At 32.7% G+C, this 21440-nt stretch overlaps 2 protein-coding genes across 2 annotated transcripts; one reads left to right on the top strand and one right to left on the bottom strand.

Moving 5' to 3' along the window:
• Positions 1 to 3711: 3711 nt before the first annotated feature.
• LOC112095606 lies at positions 3712 to 6004 on the top strand. Its single transcript, XM_024177715.1, has 3 exons — positions 3712 to 4586; positions 4672 to 5283; positions 5383 to 6004. Exons 1-3 carry the CDS (start codon positions 3712 to 3714, stop codon positions 6002 to 6004), a joined length of 2109 nt encoding a protein of 702 aa, XP_024033483.1.
• Positions 6005 to 11536: 5532 nt separating this feature from the next.
• Positions 11537 to 14833, bottom strand: LOC18056155 (inositol oxygenase 1). Its single transcript, XM_024177714.1, has 11 exons — positions 14764 to 14833; positions 13495 to 13585; positions 13308 to 13389; positions 12809 to 13016; positions 12646 to 12706; positions 12437 to 12488; positions 12193 to 12315; positions 12040 to 12109; positions 11868 to 11946; positions 11649 to 11730; positions 11537 to 11563 (listed from the first exon to the last, which is right to left on the bottom strand). The coding sequence occupies exons 1-11, from the start codon at positions 14831 to 14833 to the stop codon at positions 11537 to 11539; spliced, it is 945 nt and encodes a 314-aa protein (XP_024033482.1).
• Positions 14834 to 21440: the final 6607 nt, after the last annotated feature.

The following is a 21440-nucleotide window of genomic DNA, read 5'->3' as shown; positions in this document are numbered from 1 at the left end:
TTCTTTTTTCATTTAAAATAACATTTTTAAAAGTTATTGATTTTTATTTTATTTAATTTTATCTGTTTGAGACTTAATTGTTTGATTTTACTAGTCTTTCTACACAATAATTTCTATATGTCGAGGATCACACTACGTTTAACGTACGTTAAACGTAACGTACACACACTCACAACAATAATAATAAGTTATATTTTATTATTATTACTGTAAGCGTGTGTATATTATATTTAACGTAACATAGCACAGGTCATATGTTGAACGTTATCTGTGTTTCGAGAGCATCTACGGAAAGCTTTTGGTCCAACCACTTCAAAATATTAAAAATGAGCTTCAAATATAAAAGGTGTTTCCAAGCATTGGCATGCATGCAAGGTATAATATGGGAACTTGCAGCAAGCCGCCCTTCACGTGAAAGTCAATAAAACAAGGATGATTTGAGTTAGAATATCGAGCAAGGCCTTTAATTAGCCTCTGAACTTGCAACCCTCCTTGGATATATTACTAAAATAGGACGTATTATGAGACTAATTAACTTGCTCCAACTAGAGAGAGAAACAATTAATTCTTTTCTTCATTAATAATTTAATTGGTAAAAAAAAAATTAACCCTATAAGTTTGCGTGAATTTGAGATAATAATTTCTCAGTTAATTAATCTAAACCAGAGTTCTGTAGTTGACCTACAATCTGATTAATCATATTTAATTTTTATGTATCTTGAATATATTCATTTCAACTACACCTCGTATATTATTGCATGACACCTAGCGTCAGAACCTTTTAGTAGGTTCGATATTTTCATTTTTGAATGGCAAAAACACAAATTATCCAATATACATAAAGGTGAAAATTATTTTGTAAAATATCATATCCGTATTTAAAAAAAAAAAGAATTTATATCTGGACCTCAGGAAGAACTCGTAAAAGTGACGCGAACAGTTACATAAATAAAGACATCTCTCGCTCAAATGACCTTCAAAGGCCTCAAACAAAGTACTCTCTCAAGTGGAGGATGTCGCAATAATTCTTTGAAATATTTTCAAAGTGGATGGATCGAAGTGACTGAAAACGAAAGCTACCATGGATATATATAAAGATTATAACTTGTTTATTTACTGTTCAGGGTCATGAAAGTCTTGCTTACGCCAAGACCTAACAAGAAATCTTGATTCAATCCTGATGACTTTGGTGGCATATGATCTATCCAATCAAACTTAAAGGGTCAGCTTGGTATGAACACTGCAGGTGAAAGTAACAATCCCGTGGAGACGTGAAAGTAACAGGTCTATGTAGATGGAGACGTCAACATTACTGGGATTTGGAAGATCTGCTTGACTTTTCATGTGTGAGTGAATGAAAGGTGGTGTGGGAATAAATTATTGTGATGTATTTGAACTACGTCGGGTCGCTCTATGTGTAGGGTATTTGTGTACAAGATAGGTTGCACGCGGCAAAAATCTTGAAATAAATATTTTTCCCAGTTCATGAGGTCCACCAATTAGTGATGCTGTAATTTTAAAATATAATTTTAATTTAAAAAATTATTCACCGATCATTTATTTTTTATTTTTTATTTTTTAAAATACACATATATATATTTTTACTGATTTTTACATGAAGTTTCATTTTTTTTACATTTTTTCATTTTTTTGTTTGCATATTGTTATAACTTTACTGATATCATTGGAGTAAAATTATCATTTTCACTTAGTAAAGATCAACGTCGTTTGAGCAGAAACAAAGATGCAGGGGCACCATTCTCCAGTGGCAAAAAATAAGTTGAGCTGGGAACCATTGATGTTGGAAAATATGGTGGACACGGATTCAACCATAGCAGAGATATCGGCGGAGGCTGGAAGCCAACCCCGCCGAAAACCATGAAGATCATCTCATGGAACGTTCGGGGTTTGGGGAATCCCCGAGCGTTTCTAGCACTTAAAAAAATCCTCCATATGCATGGTTCTCAGCTGGTTTTTTTGTGTGAAACCAAGCTGTCAACCAAGCAAATGAACGTGATTGGGAAAAAATTGAAATTTGATAATTGTTTTGCCGTGAGCTGTAGTGGAAGGGGAGGGGGTTTAGCTTTGCTCTGGAATGAAGAAACTTGTGTGCAAATTAAATCGTTCAGCAAGCATCACATAGATGCTGAAGTTCAGATGGCCAATGGGAGGCAAATGAGATGCACAGGGGTGTACGGGCATCCGGAAATGGGACAGAAACAGCATACATGGACACTCTTGAGAAGGTTGGTAGGTTTGTCTCCGAGTCCTTGGTTATGTTTTGGAGACTTCAATGAAATTCTGCATCCCTATGAGAAGAGCGGAGGCAATGAGAGAAATGTCAACTCAATTAATAGCTTCAGGCAGGCATTGAGAGATTGTGAATTAGCAGATGTAGGGTATAAGGGGTACCCTTTTACTTGGAGTAATGGGAGGTTTGGGCAGAGATTTATAGAGGAAAGGCTGGACCGTTTTGTATGCAATAGAGCCTGGAGTGATAATTTTGTCAGTGATGCAGCAATCAACCTGAACACATGGACCTCAGACCATTGTCCAGTGCTGATGGTGGTTCAAGAGAAGGGAGAGGAAATGGCTGCAAGTAGGAGACAATCCTCACGAATTCATTACGAGGACATGTGGAGCCCGTATGAGGCTTGTAAGGAGATAGTTAGCGAGGAATGGAGCGTGAATGGTAATTGGCAGAGTGGCAATCCGGTTTATTCGTTTCGAAAGATTGCTAAAGAATCGATGGCTAGGCTTTTGAACTGGAGCAAGAGGGAATTCATGGGAAGGGAAAAGCAGCTGGAGGAGTTACAAAAGCAACTTCAAGAATGGAAGCAGAGAGGGGTGCAGTACGAATCTGGAGAAGAGATTAAAATTGTGGAAAATCAGATTCAAAATATCATCATTGATGAGGAGATCTACTGGAAGCAACGCTCAAGAGCAGATTGGCTTAAGGAAGGGGACAAGAACACAAAGTTCTTCCATCTGAAAGCGTTGAATAGAAAGAAAAAGAATCAAATTTGGGGGATTGAAAATAGCTCAGGGGATTGGATAAAGAAAGCCAAAGATGTGGAGGCTGAATTCTACAACTATTTCACAAAGCTATTTACAACAACCAAGCCGAGCCAAAACCAGATGGAAGCAGCTCTAAAAGGTGTCACCCCGAGAGTATCCGAGGACATGAATGAGTTGTTAGAGAATCCTTTTACAGTAGAGGAAGTGACTGAAGCCTTAAATCAAATGTGCCCAACCAAGGCGCCGGGGCCCGATGGGCTGCCAGCAGCTTTCTACCAAAAGCACTAGAATGAGGTCAAAGAGGGAGTTCTTACTACCTGTCTTCATATCTTAAACAATCAAGGTACACTAGCCCCCCTTAATTATACTTACATAGCCCTGATTCCTAAAAAGGGGAAGCCTAGAAAAGTTACAGACTTTAGGCCTATTAGCCTTTGCAACGTTATCTATAGTATAGTGGCTAAGTCAGTTGCCAACAGATTCAAACAAATTCTGCACCAAATCATCTCTCCAATGCAAAGTGCCTTTATTCCTGATAGATTGATAACCGACAATGTTATTGTAGGATATGAATGTCTACATAAAATAAGGCACTGCAAAGGGAAAAAAAATGGGTTAGTGGCCTTGAAACTTGATGTTAGTAAAGCTTACGACAGATTGGAATGGAGCTTTATTGAACAAACTATGAAATGTATGGGGTTTTCTCAAAACTGGATTAGCTTGGTCATGAAGTGTATAAGCTCTGTTTCTTTCTCTTTGATTATAAATGGCTCGGTCAGAGGCTTAATAAAGCCCCAGAGAGGCTTACGGCAAGGGTGCCCCCTGTCCCCTTACTTGTTTATTACTTGTGCAGAGGCATTTTCTTCTTTGTTGCTGCAGGCCGAACAACAGAAACTCATCCATGGGCTGTCTTTTGGAAAGGAGTTGAACATTTCCCATCTTTTGTTCGCTGATGATAGTCTTATATTCAGCCGAGCTTCAATGGCTGATTGCGGGAACCTGAAAAAGCTTCTTGATTGCTACTCTGCAGCTTCCGGGCAAATTTTTAACTATGAGAAATCATCTTTGTTCTTGAGTGGCAATGTCCAGCATGATCGAGCCACTGCAATTGGACAGATTTTTCAGCTCAACATTGTCTCAAGGCACGAGAAGTCTCTAGGACTACCAGCTATGATAGGAAGAAAAAGGAGCAACTTCTTTAATGACATCAAGCTGAAAGTCTTCAACAAAATATCCAGCTGGCAGCACAAATTCTTCTCATGTGGGGGCAAAGAAATTTTAATCAAAGCTGCAGCGCAAGCCATTCCAGCTTATGCCATGAGTGTATTCAAGATCCCAATGGGTGTTTGCAATGATATCCAAAAAACTGTAGCTAATTTTTGGTGGGGATCAAAGAGCGACAAAAGAAGCATCCACTGGTCGAAGTGGGAGAAGCTGAGTCAGGCCAAATGTAAAGGAAGGATGGGCTTCCGAGACTTTTCAAGTTTTAACCAAGCTCTAGTGGCTAAGCAAGGGTGGAGGATTTTACAATTCCCGGATTCACTAGTGGCAAAGGTTCTACAAGCTAGGTATTTCCAAAATAAAGATTTCATGAAGGCTAAGCTCGGGTCCACACCATCATATGTTTGGAGAAGCATCCTTTGGGGAAGGCAGATTCTCGGTTCTGGTCCACACCATCATATGGAGGATTGGAGATGGCCAAAAAATCCAAATTCACAAAGATAACTGGATCCCGAAGCCGTCAACTTTTAAGCCAATTGTTAGGCCATCTTTGCCAGAAGATACATTGGTTGCTGAGCTGATAAATGAAGAAAACCAGTGGGATGAGAGCCAAATATACAGGCATTTCAATAGAATGGATGCTGATAAAATTGTTGAAATCCCTTTGCCGAGAAGCCCAAAAGAAGATACAATCATATGGCATTATGACAAGAAAGGTCTCTACTCGGTCAAGAGTGGTTATCAAACAGCCCTTAGTCTTAAATTTCCAGCCATGCCTTTAAGTTCAATGTCAGGAAAAAACCAATGGAATATCATATGGACTCTTGCTTTACCTGAGAAAATCAGAATTTTTGCTTGGAGGGCAGCCAAGAATATTCTCCCCTCTGCTGAAAATTTGTGGAAGAGAAAAATCATCCAAGAGCCTACCTGCCAAGTACGCAAGCTTGGAGTGGAGAATGTTTTTCATGCATTGGTAGAGTGTAAAGCTGCAAGGAAAATCTGGAAACTCACTCTATTAGAGAATGACATCATGCAAACTGCTGGGCAAGATTTTTTGAGTTTGCTGCATGAAATGTGCAGAAGAAGAAACTAAGCCAATTTAGAATTAACGGTTATGATCTGTTGGATGGTGTGGAATGCAAGAAATGAGATGCTTTTTAAAGGAAAAAGAGAGAACCCCCAGGCTCTGGTTGCTAAAGCTGAAGCAGTAATGGAGGCTTACAAAAGAATTCAAAAACCAGAGCAAGCTCGAATGGAAAGTCAGCAGGTGCAAGCTCAGCAGGTTTGGAATCCCCCCCAAAGTGGCTTTGTTAAAGTCAATGTGGATGCTGCTACAAGCTCAGAAAAGCACCTTGCAGGGCTGGGAGCTATAATCCGAGATGATCGGGGGAATGTTATAGCAGCTGCAATTAAGATTTCGAAATTTCATGGAGATGTTTCCTTTGCTGAAGCAGAAGCCTTGGAATGGGGTTTACAGATTGCTAGGAATGCAAGTACAAAGGCTTTAATTGTTGAATCAGACGCTCAAAGCGTAGTCAATTTAGTAAACAACAAGCAAGGCGGCAATTCTGAGATCTTTTGGATAATTTCGGAGATTCAAAACTTAATGAGGACATTTGATCTAGTTAGCATTAATTATACTCATAGATCTTGTAATGCCATTGCCCACTCTCTAGCTAAGTTAGCATTAGAGAAATGTGAAAATGTTGTTTGGATGGGTTCTTACCCTTCACAATTGCTGTATTTATTTTTTTCTTCGGTTTAATGGAAGTTTCTTTTCAAAAAAAAAAAAAAAGATCAACGTCGTTTAAATGCAATAGAAAGAGGAAAAAAAAGGCAAAAATATTCTAAATTATTTTGTTTAACTTATTATCTAATGTCTAAATTATAAAGAAAAATTGAAGTAATTTATTTTCTTTTATTTAGTTAGGGTGAAATAGTAATTTTATATTAAGGGAATAAAATAATTATTTTATTAATATTTTGTTAACTTCTCTCACGGAGTTTAGACGGCAGTAGAAAAATGATATATTTTATAATTTCAACTGGAAATCAGCCAAAAAAAAGAAGATATGTATATTTTTAAAAAAATTTGAAAAAATAGGTGATCGGTAAATAATTATCCTTTTGATTTAATTCCTATATTGTTAAAATAGTTATGAAAGTCATTCGTTGGGATACCAAAAATCTTTTTCTTATAATAAGGGGAGAAATTTGAATTGCCGTGTATTGTATTTTATTAACAGATTTGTTCTTAAAGGGAACTGTTTAAGTGTTATTGGTCCGTAAAAGCGTAATTGATAATACACTTCTATATTTTCTAATTATCTTTACAATAGATCAACCAGTGGGGAGATGAAACTACTAGTGTAGCAGTTAAAAATAACACTCGAGTGGTCACTATAAAAGTGTATAATCAATTACATAGGGGCTTTTTGCCATTTAACTATAATTAAAAGTGAAAGTAAAAACGAAGTGACGGCGACTTTTTTAAGCTAAGACCAAAAGCGTGATGCAAAATCAAACAAAGTATCTGAGATCATGAAATGTAGAGAAGGGAACACAAAATTATACAATATTTTGATATCAGGTGCGGGGCCTCAACGAAATTTCAGCCGCATGTCTTTTACAGTAGCTATGATATTTTCTTTAACCCTCAAATAATATAATATAAAAAAAATTTGGGGTGGTGGGCCGACCTCTTGATTGGAAATGTCAATCCAGTTATTATTACAAAGAAAGATCTCAATTTCAGATTCTATCTTATCCGACTTTAATTTGGTCCTTCGTTGTTCACATGTAGCTTGTGTTAATTTGCTTAAATCGTACATTGGATGATAATGGTTTTGTTAGGGCCGGCTTTAAGTATAGTTGAATTAAACGGTCGTTTAAAACGTTATTTTGGTTTTTTAACTCTCATATAGTAAAAAAATTATTTTTTAAGAATTTTTTTGATATATTCAAATTAATAGATTTTTTCGGATACTTATATTATGAAAATCTATTTTTTTAGACATTTCTTTAATTAATAACTATCATAAAATTAATGATATTGTATAACTGCTAAATCATTATTAAAATTTTCAAGAAAAATATTAAATTCTTTAACTATATGCTTTAAAAAATCTAATTATTTAACATTATAAAATTTCTTACATTCTTCTTTAAAAAGAAAATTATTATATTTATCATTTTATTTTTTAGTAAAAAAATAATTTCTTGAAATAATAGTTTCAAAGAAAATAAAAAAAAGATATCTTTTACACTATTTTTATTTTTTAAATTTCCTATTACTTTCTTCACTGTTGATATTTAAGATATAGTTTAAAATTAATTAAATTATGAGTTTTTTTTTTCATATTTCCTTAAGTGTCGAAGCAGGAGGTCTCATAAAAAAATTTTGTGCAAGGCCATTTTGTTTGTATTATGAATATGAACAGTCCTATACGTGGACGCCCATTAAAATCGCATTTCCGTATCAATTAATGTAGTCCAAGACTCTCGGTCCCATTCACCAATTTATCATCTTCCCGGTATTTCCCAACACGTCCTCATCAAATTAAGCTCTATTGTCCTCTTCTTACTTGGTGATTCTGTAGTTACCGCATTATATTTGTTTGCTAATGAACGGAGACATGGCCTTGCCATTTGTGCACTTATACAAGACTTGACATTTAATAAAAGGGTTAATTTCGGTTTATTCCTCATCTAATTATAATTTTTAAGATATTCTCTAAATTATTGAAAAAAAAACAACTTATTAAAAAAAATTCCCAAAGATCATCCCTTCAATTTAATAAATAAAGACCAAATAAAATAGTTTTAACTAAATTGACGGTTATATTTTATAAATAGATTTTTTTATCAACAATAATATTCGGGAGAATATCATTTTCTCCCTACTAAAATTAATATCTTCCACTTACTCTTACTAGTTTTATAATATCCGATAACTTTCCTAACATTATAATTTTACAGTATTATTCTTATTTCTAAATATATTTTTATTCATATTTCATATACATTAGCTAAATCAAATCAATTGAAATTAAAATTAGAAAATATTAACTATTAAAAATAAGAAAAATTTTAATTTAATTTTATTTATTCTAATCTATTCAGTATTCTTTTTTTTATTTGTACTAATATTTTTTAATATTTATAGACTAAAATGATATTAATAAAAATAATAAATAACAAATTTGAAAAATCTATTTGAACCTTAAATACCTATTTGCTTTTCACATAGATTGCAATAGTGCATTTTTTAAACTGTTTTCTTATAATAAATGTTTGTTTTATATTTTTAAGAGCAAATATCAAGTAAATGACCTATTTATATGTCTTTTCTTTTAAATTTTTTACTCTTAGGGGGTTGTTAGATATTATGAAAATAGTATGGGGTAAATGTTAGATATTAATTTTATTAGGGGGGAATTGACTATCTTCCTAGTATTCATAGATGCCGTTGATTCTTTGGTGTACTTAATGGTGTGATTTAAGAAATACAATAAAACCTTATAAATTAGTAGTATTGGGACTATGAAAAATCTATTATTTAGTGAATGTTAATATATCGATAGATTAATAAATTATTAATTTATGAAGAAATTATTTATTTTTAAAAAATGCGGTCACTTTTATAATATTTATTTATCTTGATTTAGTATTTAATATATTTTACTTGAAAAGTGGTTATTTGTCTTATAGTTGTAGTAGTTAAATTATTGAAGAGTTTTTATCTTTCTATATTAGAGGTGACATTTGGTGTTTATCTCACATTTGTTGCAAAACGATAATGCAAACTAGAATTTCACAATTATCAAAAGAGTTCGAGGTGAGATCCAATTCCAAATCACTTTTAAGAAGTAACAAACAATACTGAGAACATATTTACAAAAGCCACATGACATATCGTGTGGATTTAGTTTCAATTTTACGTAATTATTAATTTATATAGAAAATGGGTCTTATAGGGTAATTGGATTTTAAAAAATTTATATTCTCATAAATTTGTCAAATTATTAATTTATTACGTTTGGCTCTAATTCGGGATTGACAAAAACCATTGAACTTATTATTGATGTACTACTGTATTATTTCTTTTCACAGATGCCTCTAAATATAAGATTTACAATGTCATTTTGAAAACACTCGTAATTGTGTTTTTAAAATTAGACTGAAGTATAGCACTGATGAATGTACCCTAAACGAACACAGTTTACTCTTAAACTATTTCGAAGTATTTTTTGTATTAAGAAAAATCAAAAACAACCCAAATCATCATCTCCTTATGAGACAAAACTTTGATAGATAGAGTAATTAAAATAAATTTTCAGATTGCATTCGCTCTTTGTCACTTTACTAACAAAAGCAGAACAAAAATCTTTTGGATTGTTTAAGGGATTCAAGACAAATGCAAAGATCTAGTCATGTTGGAATTCAACGCGCTCCATAAGGCTGGCCACTGTCCATGGAGTGCATTGAACCAGTTTCATGATTGGAATCATTTCCAACAGAAATCATGTTATTATTCGCTAAATTAGATTATTGAAAATTTTGCTTTCTTTTGAAAGAAATTAAAAAAAATAAAAACATGCTACTTGATTTGAAATGTGAGGACCAAATTAAAATATTAAAAATAAAAATTTTCAATGTGCTACAAAATAAAATAGTATATTAGAGTCTATATTTCTTGTTGTTGGTTAATCTAATCCTCTCTTTATTCAGAGGAATCCTCTGTCATTTAAAAATTATTTTGCTAAAATCTATTTGCTGAAAGTCCCATCTAGCTTTTCGACAAGAAATACGTGAAATTGAATTGACCAAAGCAAGTGATATTGATACAGAGGAGGTCTGCCACCGATAAATGTCCTAGTCAATTGAATAGGGTATTAATTTTTCTTACACTACAGAAGGTTAGGAATTATCTATGTTCTAGGTTTGGCTGTTTTTAATTATATAATTTACTGTGGGAGGAAGATATGTTTATGTTTGATGGATACATATTTAACAATGACTTCATTTATTTTACAAAGCTGTCGACTTATAAGAACAAAATTTTCAGCATTTTCGGGAGGGAATTCTGGCCCTTAATAGTAATTTATCCGAGGTTACTACTTGGTGAATATTAAATTACTGTAAAGAGTGATAGAGACAGAAAAATTAGAAGTCATTTTCTAGTGAAATAAAATATGATATATGAACTTGAAAAGCAAATAAAAGTTGGCATTTTAGTTGAAGCTGTCGGGTCTAAGCACGATGTATATAATATGAAATAGTAATAGAACTATTAAAATTATTGATAATTCTGTCATTCCCATATTTTTATAGTTTCTTTTAATACAAGTAGCAGAATCAAGTCATTACTCATAATTTAAAGTTTGAAGTGAGTTCAAATGAGTGTCATCTCCAAGCTGTAACGCACGAGTTATTAAAGGAGAAAAAAAAAAAAGATTTTTAGGTAAGATTGTTTTCCATGTTTAATGTTTATGGATAAACAGGTAGTTTATATTTATTCAAAAGCAATAAATTGATTTGGAAGCCATAGTTTTTGACTAAAAGTTTTCTAAAGGTGCCTTCTTCGTAAAGATTAAGCCTGTAAAAGATGATGTGAGTTCCTTAGCGCAATGATTACCTTTTGCTTAACCAATTGGTAGAAAAACAAATATAAACTTTTTTTTTTAGCTTTAAATCTTTTCTTAACTTGAGACAAGTATTGATTCCGCCGAGCAACTTGGAATAGTAATTAATTATATGAACAGGTTTATATTTTCCAGTGACAGCTGATTGAGAGTGGGTGAGATGTAAGAGAGACCAGACCTCAGGCTCAGCCATTTTATATGGGCTTTTTCTAGGCCCAAATATTATAAGACAAAAAGTAAATTTGAAATGAGTGCGGTATTGTATAATCAATACTATTCTGCGGCTACATATTGACTGTGAAATTGAAAGTTCAGGATTGCGCTCAGGAGCCATATATCCGTATGAGCAAAAACAATTTAACAGAATGTACACAGAAACAAGGTAAAATCAGGAATAATTTATTTATTTTATTGAAGAATAAGGTAAACTGGCCGATTTTACTTTATTTCTATTAGCCCTCTTCATCTCTTTAGCACTTTTCATTATATATGTTGGAGAAGTTAGTTGTGCAAAATAAAAAAGATAAGCATTAACAGAATGTACAATGAGGCGGTGCCTGGATTTTATTTCACCTGGCAAATACAGGCTTTATAGCCTAAACAGAGAGCACCACTGGTTATATATGCTAGGTGTAGATAAAAGCTTGCTGCTTTCACCACTTAAGCTTTTCTGGGAAGTACTGCAAAGGGAATATGAAAATGAATCGGAAAAAAATAAAAAAAATTGTAATTTAACATATCAATGTATATAAAATACAGATTAACCTTCTTGATGAGGGAGAGATAGTATGGTTTCACTTCTTCCTGATTGATCTTAACCTTGCTCTTGCTGTAGAGGTCATATTTGCTGCCCCAGATCAACAACAATATACAACACGTAGCTCAAATTTCACTTGCTATCATATCATACATATTGTTAAATGAAACAACTATTTATTTAATGTCTCTGTGCAATGTGTAAAATATTTGATAAGAAGACTATACTTGAAAACTTGGAGCCACTTGAGCATCTCCTTGTCCTCATCGTTCATCAGGAAAGTATAAGCTCCATGGCGGTGCATTGCTGTTATATATAAGGACGGTCATTAATCTTAATATTAATTAATTAATTTTCAAGAACTTAATTAATATTTAGAATTAAACGAATGGGATTCACCATAGAAGGAATGGAACCTGATGATGAAGAGACCAGCCGGGGGCAGGGTTGTGTTATTGCCCTTTGCCACCTTTTATGGGTATAGGTCAATAAATTGAGTGTTAATGAGAAAATGGGAAGATGGAATTTAAAAAAAAAATGATAATATTATACCAGGCACATGTATTCATCGTGGCCCCATGACATGGTGATGTTATCAAGTCCAATGTTCTCCGAGTATATTCCTAGCTTGGTGTTGAATGCTGGGTTCCGAGAGTCCGGATTTTCCTTGAAAAACTGCATGCAAATTATAAGTTATAATTTTCATAAATATTAATTAATTTCTCATAACTATGACTATTATGTTAAATTTCCATTTGGGTTTCATATAATTTGTGGTAAATAATTATTTAATGACCTGGTGATGCACAATGTTGTTATCGAAAGCACAGCCGAGAGGGAACGTGTCACTTGAGAAATTTGCATATGGTTATAAAGGCAATGATATTCAGATTGAAATTTTTTTATAAGAGTGCTGACAGTAACAATGCTGCTATATCTCTCTAGTATTCTTCCAGTTATAATTACATGCCAAAAAGGTAGGATGAAGTACCGGATGAGTGAAACCTACCGACAACACACCACTGAGTCTCCTCACCGAAGGCAGGGTGTAGCAGGACTTTTCCTAGTATACCCACGTGGGCACATGTCAAATTTCCGAAATTAATTAATTAAATATTATAAACACATGGCACATATGCAAATGCAAATGCAGTGTGAATTTGTTTATCACCGTGGATGAGTGCCGTGAGATGGAGCCAATGTTCATGAGGATGATCCCTTCTGATGGCCTCAGCAGTCTGCAGCAGATGATCGATCTGGGGCTCATCCAGATCCGGGTCACTCTCGTCCACATAGTCTTTCAGGAGCTCATAGCATTCCCATATGCTCATTTCTGCCTTGTTCAGTTTCCCATATTCCTCTTTCTTCTTATTTGCCTGTCAATTAAATTGAAATTACATTACATTAATTAATTACACGTTCCTCATATATATATATTATCAACTGCCACGTAAAATACTGCACAAAAAAAAGAAAAATGATATAAAGATTGAAGATTGAGAGAGTGCTGACAGAAACAATGGAACACAGAATCTGATTTGTGGATTAAGATCTTCTTGTGTGATCCCAATTTCTTTTGAGTAAAAATTCACGTATTGATTGCTGGATAATAATTTTAAAATATAAAAAAGTTAAATTCTATCCATATATAAGGAAGAAAATTTTACAAATTCACAGGTTTGGTAGATGTGATTCTTTCTGTAGCATTCCTGAACGATTGCATTTCGCATACTCTCTTTCTCGAAGTCCCTGTAAATGTGCAGAGGTTAATGGAATATGATATACGTAGTGGTGAAGGTATCAACAACACCGAATAAGAGTTTCTTGGTACAATGATAAATGAAATCACTTTACCTAAAATCGTGGCCAAAAGCATTGCTCCTAGGGACATCAAGCTCGCCGTCCACAGCAGTCTCATTTTCGGCATTGGAGCTCTCGTTCCGTTCTGGTCACAGCAATGGCAGATAAAGGATTAAGAGTCATCGAAACGACATTCTGAACATTATGCATAACGTCAAATATGAACATACATGTAACACAATGTTGCAAGTAAAATAATAATACAAAATATTATTCAACAAGCAAGTAAATGTTTTTATTTTTTATAGTAGTAAGATGACTTGGACAACAAAAAATGAACAATGTACCAAGAACTATCACTGTCATGGTGACAGTGAAGGGGAAAAGAAAAAGGAAGGGCTAGAGAAAGAAGATATTAAGAGAAGAAGAGGTACTGTACTGGTGAGCTCAACACAATTAAGGCTCCTTTTTTTTTTTTTTTTTTGACCACTAGGTATCTTGGGGAGGGCCCCAACTGTGGGAGACATCTTTAAGTCCGTACCACAACCCAGATTAGAAGTCCCCGCTCGAGCCGAGAGGCACAGATTCTCCCAACAAAGGCGATTTCCCTGCGACTCGAACTTGAGAGCAAACCCAGTCAAGCCATTTAAGGGAACTCCATTGCTAGTGGAGCCAATACTTTGTTGGTATTTAGGGCTCCTTTTTATAGTCTAAAATCCGCGGGCTTTAAGACTCATTGACATTAGGGTATACTCTTCTCATGAAATTACATAAAGGCCACTAGTATGGTAGGTAAAAGTCCATCAAATTTTATGGCGCTGGTGACCTTTGATGGTGGTTTACGATGAGTTTTATTATTTTAATTAGCTTATATGTGCCATAGAAGTTTATGAGTCTACCTCATATTTAAAGCTTACTCAAGAGTTAATAATTACCTCAAATTTATATTATTAGTCTAGTGTATAAGTTAGAAATTATTCTCAACAACTGTGGAATAATAGTTTGAAAATGTGTTATGAAGTGTTTTATTTACTTGAAATTAAGTCCTAACTCTAGTGATAATGAGCGGCCTTTCTAAGATTTCAATAAATGCGCGAGTTATTAATGACGGCAGTCCTGTAGTTTTAGGAACCTACAAGGGCATACAAGCAATTCAAAAATAAAATAGCAATGGAGGGGATGATGACAATTAAAATGGTCTTATCCATGTTCATTTCAAAGAATGGGTGGAAATAACACATCAGGTATTTGTTGTTATGCAAAGCTATAAGCATCTACTCAGAGCGTACGTGTTCATACACGAACTGTAAGGTGTAATAAAACCTGTAAACCTTCCGGCACGTTGCAAACGCAAGCTTCTGCCAGTAACGCCTGGCACTCCTGTTTGAAGCATTCTATGTTCATTTTTATTTACATAATATCACTTTTCCATTTTCACTGCTACAATTTTCGGTTGCTGCCAGAATTAAGAAAAGATTGTATATGAGAAATTATACATGCATTGCCACAAATAAGTCAGCAAATATTTTCGTTGATTAATTGTTTCCATGATATGGGAAGTGGCACATCAATATTTGACCCAAAATGGACAATTTCCTCACATTACATAATGGTCGAATCAAGTGCTGTTATCAACTTGTCAGCAATTAATTACTGATGTTTAAAATATGTATGCTCAGTTTTTTTTTAAATTTTTTTTTAACTATATGTGATCACTAGGATTAGTTTGCTAACTCTCTAGATTTGATGCCATAAATATTGATCATTAAACCACTTACTCTAATACATTTCGAGCGTTAATTTGATTGTAATCTTTAAAAAAAAAAAAAAATTCTAGTTCAGTGTCCAGCTTTATTTTTGTAATCAAACCATTAGATTTAGTGGAAAAGTTGTTCAACGTCGTGGATGTGTTTTCTTATTAACATTGCAGTGGTTGTGTTTTCTTATTAACATTGTAGCCCCTTCTCTGTTGATTGTTGAATAACACAAAGGTAAGGTTTATAGATAAATACAAATTGTTTCAAATTTATTATTCTTAAGCCCACTGCATTAAGATTAGCAATAGGGTGTTCAGAATCTAATCCGATTCGCTCAATCTGTTTGATATGTAAAATTCCAATCCATTAAAAATATGATTTGTGGATTAGTGGATTGGATTTAGTTGAAAATCTAAAAATCCGCAGACAATGAATTGAATATGAATTTACTTCTATAAATCCACAAAAATCCATAAATTTGTAAAAAAAATTATTTAATTAAAAAAATTAAACTTGTAAATATGACATTATTACATACTAATAGTAAGTTAAAATATAGTTACGTTAACACTACATTATATCTTATCCATAGTAATAAAAAATAAAAAATAATCAAGTAAATAAATATAGCTTCCTAAATAGTTAATTTTTATATGGGTAATTATCCACCGACTACTGTTTTTTCTAACTTTTTCAAAAATACACAAATTATTTTTTTTTTGTAGCTCTCCACTTAAAGTTAATATTTTTTTCACTGGTCCACTCCTGTTATAACACTGTTAGAACTTTTCTGACATCATAAGGTAAAATTGTCATTTCACAACGACATTGTTTGAAGACATAAGTGGACAGGTGCAAAACAATATAACTTTAAGTGGAGTTCAGTAAAAATAATAATTAAGAATTGCATATTTTTCAAAAAATACGAAAAAAAAGTGGTCGATAGATAATTGCTTTTTTACATTTAGGAGTAAAAAAGTCATTTATACAATATTCTATTAGTTCTCTTAACAGTTTGGAGATGGAAGTGGACATGTGCAAAATAATATAATTTCGAGTGGAGTTCAACAAAAAAAATTAAGAATTGTGTATTTTTGAAAAAGTACGAAAAAATAGGTGGTCGGTGGATAATTGCCCTTTTTATATATTAATCTAAACAAATGAGATTTTTTTATTTTCTATTTTTATATTTTGAAACTTTGAATGTATTATTATGATTTTATTTAAACAATTAATTATCTAAATTTTATTCAATTTTGGATTTGATCAGTAGTAAAATTATTTCTATATTATATTTTTTATTTAATTAGTCCGTGGATTTGACAAAAATAAAAATTTTTAACTTGCAAACTAATCTGTAAAATGATGGATTGAATATGTGTTGGGTCAAATCTGCATCCGACCCGTAAACATATGGATTAGATATGAAGTTAATTTTACCAATCCATGAATTGGATTAGATTGAAAATTTATAATCTGTAAAATTTGTCGATCAGATATGGATTGGTGTCCAATTTATAAAATTCGACCTGCGAACACCCTAATTAGCAATGTTATATGGAGTCAACATATATCTCTAACACTTATTTCTTTCTCAAGCTTTAATTGAGTTTCTAGTTTCTTCGTATTTTAATAACTGTGAATAAAACTTTACTGGGCCAAAATAAGGCTTCCAACAATAGGATCTCAACTACTGGCTAACTTTTTTAATTAAACTTATATCCTAAAATGGTGCTGCTTATTTAACTTATTTAAGTTTCCAGCTGCTGAGCTCTCTAGTAGATGAACTTATTTAACTAAAATCTTATTTTCAACTTTTATTCTTCCACATTCCTAGTTATAAACACCGCCCCTAGCTCTTTGAAGTTGATTTACGGGAATTGAAAAGAGCTAAAATTTTTTATTTGTTTATTTCTTTTCCTTTACATACTTGCCATCATTTGGACTTCTCTTAATTATATACAAACTCATTCCTTCACCTTCCTGAATTTAGACAACTTCTCTTTATTTCTCTTTATTGAGTGTTTATTTACTATTTTTTCCTTGAAATATTCAATTGATACACAAGTAATGTCTTCAGACTTTAAGGACTACTCTGGCCCAACCATTTGTGAATGCTCTGTTGAAGATGATGATTACCATCCTAGCATGAGTAATCGGGCACTGTCTGTTGAAGATTTTACTCCTGCTACCTTTCATCCTACACACTTTTATTCTAACTCTAATTGGAGCATTAATGAAGTAGATAATTACATGGATGAGATGTCACTTGAATCTCTCCATGTCTCCTATGGTGTACCCAATTCCATTTCTCTTGAAAAAGCAAAAGACAATAAATAGCCCAGTTGTCCTATTCCAGAAGTTGTTACTGCACACTTAGATTTCTTTACATGTGGTGTTAGATTTCATTTTCATTTTTTTCTTGATACATGCTTAATTAGTTGTTTCCAATATGCTCCTTCTCGACTCAACTCATCTATTTAAAGCGTTATGATGGGCCTGTACATTCTTTAGAAATAAAAAGACCTTTCTAGTCCCACATTCTAGCAATTCCAATGGCATTATCAACTTATGAGCATTCCTAACTTCAACAAGGGCGCTCTTGTTACTGTTATGGGTTGATATTATGTATGCACTTGGTCTAAACTTCCCTCTTTAATCATCCGAAAAAGATCACTTGGCAGGTCATGGAAAGATTCATGGTTTCTTAGTACTAGGGATTGGGAATCTGGGAATTATCATATAAATTCTGAATGCCAAGTCCAATCTCATTTTTGCACTTTAAGTAGGTTTCTAGGGTAATTCTACAATAAACCATTTCTTAAAAGACTAGAATTTGTCTTTAACTTTTATGCTCTCTTTTTTATGAGACCAAGAACTTTACTTTTAGCTTCTCTTGCTCCCATTTTTTTAGAAGACTAAGAATCTTACTTTTAGCTTTCCTTACTGCTTTCCTTTAAGGAAATGAGAAATTTATCTTTGACTTATCCTACTAAAATAATATACCAATTCAACTCAAGAATATGCTTTTATAAATTAATAAATTATTACATAATCTAATTAGTAACAATTCTTTGCTAATAATAAAAATTTCTCTATTGGCTTAAAGAAAGCCTTACTACATATCTTATCTTTAAATTGTTAGCATATATGTATCCATAATGTTGATTTTGATGATAACAAACAAGATTAAGAATGATTAAGTTTTTAAAAGCTCAAATTATTTTAAATAAATCATTATTTTCATAATATAAATGTTTTATACTTAATGGAAAAATAATTTTATGAAATTAGTTATTTTAAATTAATGGTCTAAATTGAAAAAAATTTTAAAACTCTGGAAATGGACTTATTTGTAAAGTTTTATGACTATTTGGGCCATAGTATAATTTTATAAAGTTTTGGGGTTAAACTATAATTTTATAAAAATAGTTCACTGTAGCAGTCACTGTAGAAAACGGTGATACGCCATCTTGATAATGGCTCGCTGACATAGAACAGAATTGAAGATTAGCCTCTGGACACTAACGGCGATCCGATATATTGAAAACGGCGATCCGACAATTTAAAAATTCAGCCCAACGGTCATATTGACCAGTCAAACGACGATCCGACATCTAGTTAACGACAATTCGATAGTGAGCAGAAAGTCAATAACGGCTAGTTTTCAGCTCCAACTATAGGTAAACTCAATCAAATTCAAACAAGAGTGGATCACAACATTATTATTGAGCTTGTAATCGAGAATACAACATTCATTGAGCTTTAAATTCATTCTTGATTCATTTATTTACACATTGAGCATAGATTTGTAATCATATATTTTGTGTGAGGGAAAAACACATTTGTAATATTTGTTTTGAGTGATTGTAAGTGTTGGGATACACTTAGGTTAAGAGATTAGGGATAATCTCTTGTTGTAAAGGTCTATTGACACCTTGGAAGTCAATTGTAAGCGTTTGAAGCCTTGGGAGGCTTGGATAGTGAAATCCTCAAGCTCGGTGTGCTTGGAGGTGTGCACGTAGGCGGGGATTGCTGAACCACGAAAAAATTCTTGTGTTTGTTTTCTCTTCCCTCACTCTTTTATTATTGTGCTTGATTGAATTTATTGTTTTTGATTCCATTAAAGCATTAGATTGAATTGTTGCGTGGTTTGCTTATCTTAATTTTTAATATCCCAATTCACCCCCCCCCCCTCTTGGGTTGCTTAATTAGTATTTCATTTGGTATCAGAGTGAGGTGCTCTTGTGTAGACTTAACTGTCTAGAGTTAAAGATCTATAGCAACCCAAATTAGCTCAACCTTCATGGAAGGCCAATCTACCACTAGACCTCTATTCTTTGATGGTAATGACTATCCTTATTGGAAAACTAGGATGAGAGTCTTTTTACAAGCCTTAGACTATGAAATTTAGGAAATAGTTTGTAATGGTTCATTCATTCCTAGGAAGAATGCCTTAAGTGAGTTCGATAAGAAAAATGTGTTTTTAAATTCCAAGGCTATGAATGATTTATTTTGTGCCTTAGATAAAAAGGAATTTCATAGAGTTTCAAATTGTTCTAATGCTTATGAAATTTGGAGAAAACTTGAAGTTATGTATGAGGAGACTACAAATGAGGAGGAATCTCATGAAGTGTCGAATTTGGCACTTATGGCAATTGGAGATAAATCGGATGATGAACTTGATGAGGTAAGCGATCTTCCTACATATGATGAATTGCATGATGCGTTTAAATAATTGCATGATGAGTGGATGAAAATTGGTAAAAAGAATGCATGTCTTAAAAAGAAAATGGTAGAGCTCACAAATGAAAATGAATCTTTAAGTGCAAAAATTATATGCCTAGAACTAGAGAATAAAACATTGCATGATAAAGTTGCATTATCAAATGAGAAATGTAGCACTTCGCACAAGCATCTAGAATCACATGTAGATGACTTGAAAAATGAAAAAGATGCCCTGCAAAAATGCAATGTTTCATTAAATGAAAAGATCAAAGAATTGGAATTAGATAATGAAATGTTATATGATAGGATTGCATCATATAAATGTAAACAAAGTACTTCATATGAGCATGAGAAATCACATGTTGATGAATTAATGAAAGAAAATGAAGTGCTTAAGAAGAAGAGCAATGAGTTAAATAAGATTGTCTTAAAATTTACAAATGAACAAAAGATGTTAGATAACTTGCTTAATTCACAAAAATATGTGTTTGACAAATGAGGTATTGGTTATAAGCCAAATTTGAAACACAAATATTATAAGAGTTATTTTATTAAAACTACCTCCATTAATGATCAATTGTATGCCATTATTGCAATCAAAATGGTCACATGAAACTTAGATGTCCAGTTAAAAGAAATGCATATCATGGAGCAACATGTATTTGGATTCTAAAAGAAACCATTGCTAACACTTAAGGACCCAAGAATATTTGGGTACCAAAGCACACAACTTGAATATTTTTTTGTAGGTACCACAAACAAGGAATAGTGGAGAGTTCCTTGATAAAACTTGTGAAGATAATCACTTGATCATGGTCTAAGAAAAAAATAATGAGGCAAGATAATTTAATTGTTTTAGAAACAATTATTGCCTTATTGATTATAAGTGACGGTCTTTTAATCTTAGTAAGTATTTCATATCTTATCATAACATTAAGTGCATTAATATGAGGTGAATAGGCTTATCTTGCCTATTTGTTATGTTGAGTGGATCATGATAAATGGATAATAACTTGAATTTGCGAAAGTATGCTTGTATGTTTACATGATGGAATTATCATTGTGTATAACATTGAGTGATTTATCATGATGCCTTTGTTTGATTTTGATGATTGTATGGTCTTTGATTTCATCTTCTTAATTGTCTATCATCATTGTCCATCTCTTATGCATGTGTGAATTCATATGCCATTAATTGTGTTATATTATTTATAAAATTCGTACTAATGACTTATTGCACTTATGAATTAGATCACCTGTTCTTTACTCATAATGATGGCTTATCTTAATAACTATGTTGATTTTGATTATCTATATATTGCAATTATACACTTATGTTTTGCTTAAGATTTGAGATAAAGAATATGCTTTGATGATTACATGTATTTGATGAAGTTTAATCTTATGGGATCTATGATTGGTGAATGGATGCATTTTTTGTACTTTATTGATGTATTGTCGAATATGCATTACTTGCTTTAAATAATATCGAAAAGGGGAGAAATACATATACTT

This window comes from Citrus clementina, unplaced genomic scaffold (genome assembly GCF_000493195.1).
Source record: "Citrus clementina cultivar Clemenules unplaced genomic scaffold, Citrus_clementina_v1.0 scaffold_1, whole genome shotgun sequence".
NCBI classification, from domain to species: domain Eukaryota; kingdom Viridiplantae; phylum Streptophyta; class Magnoliopsida; order Sapindales; family Rutaceae; genus Citrus; species Citrus x clementina.
Note: the sequence above shows the minus strand (reverse complement) of the source record. Positions and strands in the feature narration are given on the sequence as shown.